At 45.3% G+C, this 4590-nt stretch overlaps 1 protein-coding gene across 1 annotated transcript in view; it reads left to right on the top strand.

Annotated features, from left to right (window-relative positions):
• Positions 1 to 4590, top strand: part of LOC102031703 (testicular haploid expressed gene protein-like) — a 13894-nt gene that overhangs the window by 1103 nt on the left and 8201 nt on the right. The window contains exons 2-3 of the mRNA XM_031066503.1: positions 2007 to 2182; positions 3270 to 3279. Of these exons, the coding sequence (XP_030922363.1) occupies positions 2007 to 2182; positions 3270 to 3279 (186 nt within the window). The remainder of the gene's footprint in view (positions 1 to 2006; positions 2183 to 3269; positions 3280 to 4590) is intronic.

Genomic DNA, 4590 nt, shown 5'->3' with positions numbered 1-4590 from the left:
CTGAGCCAGTGCTCAACTGGCTCAGTTGGCAGCTAGCCCGTAGATGCCTCTATACCTTTAGCAGGTCTGAAGGAGTTGTACTCTTCCCAGGTAAGTTTTTGGGGTGTGGGGATGAGGCTGCTTAGACAAAGTTTCATTCCCAATCTTCCTACCATAGGAGTCTCTGCAGTGGTTTGGGGAAATCATCTTTAGAGGGATGCTTGTCATCTGTGCCCCTCACCTGGTATGTAAGAGGGTGTCTCCTACTGGTATGTAAGAGGGATGTGCTTTGCCTGTCTGAGCCCAGAGAAACCCACCGTCTCTTCTCCTGCCTGGGGATGGTCTGGGCCACTGCACACACCACAGCAGAACCTGTTGTTTCTGAGTCGTCCTTCCCTCTCTGGTCCAGGTTGGTAGTGCCTGAGATGTGATGGCTGCGATCTGACCCATGGGAAATGCAATGTCTCAGGCCAGTTTCAGCCAGGTAAATCCATGCATGGCTCTCTAATCTGGTTACTTATCCAGTCTGTACCATTGCCTAGTCCAGGGGTTAGCAGCCTGTGCCGTGATCACACAGCACGAGGTGATCAGCAAACAGCAGGGGTTTTATTTTGCTGGCTTAGACAGGTGGAAAACTGTTCTTTTTCTTTGTACCAGCATACAGATAACTGGATGGTATCTTGTCCTCTGCAGGTGGTAGGAGCTCCTGCCTTCTCCTGAGTTTCTACAAGTTTGGGGAAAAAAAATGTTCTCTGTGAGGTTGCTGACCCCTGGGTTATGCTGTGCATGAATACACTTTAAAAAGGGAGCAGTGCTGAGCCCCTGCAGTATCACAGTACAGAATTGGGCTTCTGTCCCAAACATTACATGTCAGTCACAGCCCTTTGGCTCCTTTCCACAGTGGCAGACTTGCAGTTCTGCTTCCAGGTACATTGGGCCACTTGAAGAGGCAGGCATGCTCTAGTGGGAAATGTTACTTCCCTTTCCATATTCTTGAAACTACTGAGCCCTTTTGACTTAAGTGAAAGCAAAATTGTTTTGACACAGAACAGTCAAAGAGGGCAATAAAAGATGGCTGTATAGTCAGACAATTTTGAAAAGAGCTCCTGTGATAGGGAACCCCAGATATTATTGCTTTGTAAACTTGCTGCTTTTGAGAGACTCACATATGCCTTTTGAGCACCTCAGTACTCTGAGTGAGTGGTCCTGCAATGTGCCTGAAGACCACCTACAGACCTGAAAACAAATCTGAAATACTTAATATACTGTTACTTATTCATTCTATTAAACTCAGCAAACTACTGAATTCTTTGTCCCCAGATGGGAGCAACAATCTCAAACATCTTGCTGCCTACAATTTCACCAGAGAATTATTTTAAGGCCTAGTTTTGAAGGTGAACTGCTTTCCTCTGTATCCAGCAGAGAAGAGCTCATGGAGAAATGGATGCTGTGTGAAGATTACTTCAAAGGGTTGCCTGAAGAGTCTGCTGGGACTAGATTTTTGTCTCTTCCTTAAGCACCTTTGGTTATTGACAAAACTGTGGGAGTTTTGAGCTAGTTCTTAGTGTCATACAAATACAATGGGAGCCCTCCACACCTCAGAGCTAAATTTCTCCTTTGGAAATTGTACACCTGCTTTGTCCTAAAGTGAGATGGGCATTTGCAGATAGCCTATATGGGGACATTTGGTGTTTATGGACACTGAACTATTTTCTACTTTCTTACTTGCTTGAGATCGAGAATCAACAAGGAAGAAAGCAACTGTAAAGAAACTGAACCCAGAATCCTCTCAAAATAAGAATAAAATGGAAAGATTTTTTTTCCCCCAGAGCATACACATATGCCTTCATGGGACCTGACTGGGGAAAATGAAGCTGTTTTCAGTCTCATGTACAGTAGCTCAAATACTTTGAGGTTTTGGTAATCCAAATACCTTGGTTTTTCAGCCCAGGGCCTGCTGTCTGCACCTCTGAGAGCAGTGCTGTTGAATTACTTGGTGAGTGCTGTGCTGCTGTCTTCTCTTCCAGTCGGGGGCAGTGAATCTCTGCGCTCATACTGGAAGATGTACTTGCCCAAAGTGCTGTTGCTGGTCTATGTCGTGGACTCGGCCGATCATGCCCGACTGCCTGTGGCGAAACAGCTGCTTCATCAGCTAATCCAGAGCAACTCCACCCTGCCTGTGGTAGTTCTGGCCAACAAGCAGGTAAGAGTTCCCTGCTGCTGCCACAGCTTGGGCTGGCAGCAACTTTGGAAACAGCAACAAAGCCTTTCAAAAGAGGCTTCATGCCTTTAAGGAGAGCACACGGCTGGGAGTCTTTCTGACACACCTGTTGACCACAAAACAAAATAAGCTGAGGTTGTTTTGGATCTACAAGATGCAGGTCTTGTGCTTGGTTAAGATGCAGTCAGAGCTGTGGGTGGAAACTGCTGTACTGTTGCAGGGTTTGGGAGCCTCAGAAAGACCACAGCTAGATCTGAAGTTAGGTTTCTGTTCTGAGTATCTGCGTAGAAGTACCGCTTCACCTAGGAGCAGCTAAAGAGTGAAGCACTGTTGTTTGCCTTCAAACTGTCTGGTTGGTTGCTCCTAAGGCTGCTTTTGAAATCTGAGAGAAAGAGCAGCTTTCCTCACAAGAGACTGCTTCCTCCTAAGATCTTTATGGAAGTCTCAATGAGTGGTGGTGTACCTGGAAAAGAATTGCACCTCTGCTACAATCAGATGACAGAAGAGCCCAAGGGTTTTAATCACAGATTCTCTTTTATCAAGGTTGTGTGCTCAGTTTGCTCTACGTTGTTATCTCCTAAATTTCTTGTAACTGAGGCCCATTACTAGTAGTCATTTCTGTTACTCTTGAGCACAAGTGCAGGCTTGGGCTTCAGCAGACTCAAATGCATCAGAAACACTGGTGGCTGAGAAGGCAGGCAGGGCATGACTGTTGTATATTTGCCCTATTCTTGTAACTCTTTGCTGGGCACCTGGGGTCTTGGGCCACCAGTGCTTTTGTCTGCCTTGTGCAGGTGGTCTTACACAGATAACAGAAACAGTGGAATTGGTGTAGAAATAGGAACAACTGTACCCATATTCAGGAAGAAGTTAGGTTAGAAATTAACTCTTTTTCCCAAGGCATTTTAGGACATGGGAAGTGACCTCATAAAAGGTACAAAAGAATGGTGCCCCAGAGCCTTTGAGACTCTTTCCCTCCTGGACAAAAGCAGTGGCTCAAAGTAGGAATTTATTTATTTAGAATGTTACTTGTTGCAACTAACAAGGTTGTTTTATTTTTGTGTAACAGGACCTCGAAGGTGCATATTGCATCACTGATATTCACGATGCTCTGGCTCTGTCTGATATTGGGGACGAGAGGAAGATGTTCTTGATTGGTACCCATGTGGCAGAAGATGGCTCTGAGATCTCCTCCAGCATGCAGGATGCCAAGGAGCTGATAGGGCAGCTGGTTTTGGAAACACAGTGACGGCTCTTTTCTTAAAATAAACAGGTGTTTGCAGCTGAGGGAGAGCACATGTTAGTATATGGTCAGTTTGCAGTGTGGCAGCTGAAATTAGCAGATATTCTTTCCTGGTGGGTGTGGAATTCCTCTGAAAGTGGTATCTAGTTGCTAAGAAAATCTTAATTTATAGGGGTTTGAAAATACGTTTGAGAAGTAGTCTATTTTTAGCATATTTGTAGGAGAAAAATAGTCTGTCTCTTAGGCAGCAGATTTAAGGGAAAATATAGCTTAGATGGGCTAGATAACTTCACGTCAGGTGGGAATCAAGCACTGATTTCCGTGGAAGAAAGTTGCAGCCAGTGAATTTACCATGGCTTGATGTCTCAGGTTAAAGTGAAATATGTTTACTTCACAGATTTTACAGAACCCTTTTAACAGTGGTGTTCTGTTAAAAATGAGACCTCACTTCTTGACAGTGTCAGAAATTTAAAGTGCTGCAACTAGTGTTTTTGACAGTGATAATTCTGGTTGTGTTGGACCCAGTCGTTATGGGAGTAGCAAATTGGTAATCTCTGGAAATTGGGTTGGTTACTGTTTCTTTAGTGGGTAAGAACAAGAAAATGAAAGCAGTAATATATTGTTTCTTTGCCTACAGGCAAAAAACCAAAATGGTGTAATTTGAGGTAGTGACTGGATGCTTTTAAGTTAAATTGGCAGCAAAGGTGGAGACTTGTCCATCAGGTTGAGCAGCTTATTTAAGCTTAGTCCAAGATGTCCTCGAGCGTGTAGTCTTATTTGTGAAAACCCTGTTGTTTCTTGACGGTGGTTTCTTTTAGCACAGCAGGTGAGGGAGGTGACAAGCTGCTGAGGAGTGTCACTTTCCCAGTGTCCTCCTAATTATACTCAAAGGACATGACCCAGGAGAAGTCCTGTAAAGGACCAGTTTTGCACCCACATCTATTGTACGAGGCTTTTACGGTTTTGTCCTTTGTAACAGATGCATAAAGCAGAAAATTCCACCGTAAACACGGGTCCGGGCTGCTCTCTTCTCTTCCAGTTGGGGAGCAAGATATTCGGGTGCGGGAGGCACCCTGGGCCGGCCAGCATGACAGGGGCCCTTGTCACCCCTTGCGGGCACAGGCCGGGCCGTGCCCGGGCCGTGCCC

The sequence above is a fragment of the Geospiza fortis genome, unplaced genomic scaffold, assembly GCF_000277835.1.
Source record: "Geospiza fortis unplaced genomic scaffold, GeoFor_1.0 scaffold11, whole genome shotgun sequence".
Lineage (NCBI taxonomy): Eukaryota > Metazoa > Chordata > Aves > Passeriformes > Thraupidae > Geospiza > Geospiza fortis.
Note: the sequence above shows the minus strand (reverse complement) of the source record. Positions and strands in the feature narration are given on the sequence as shown.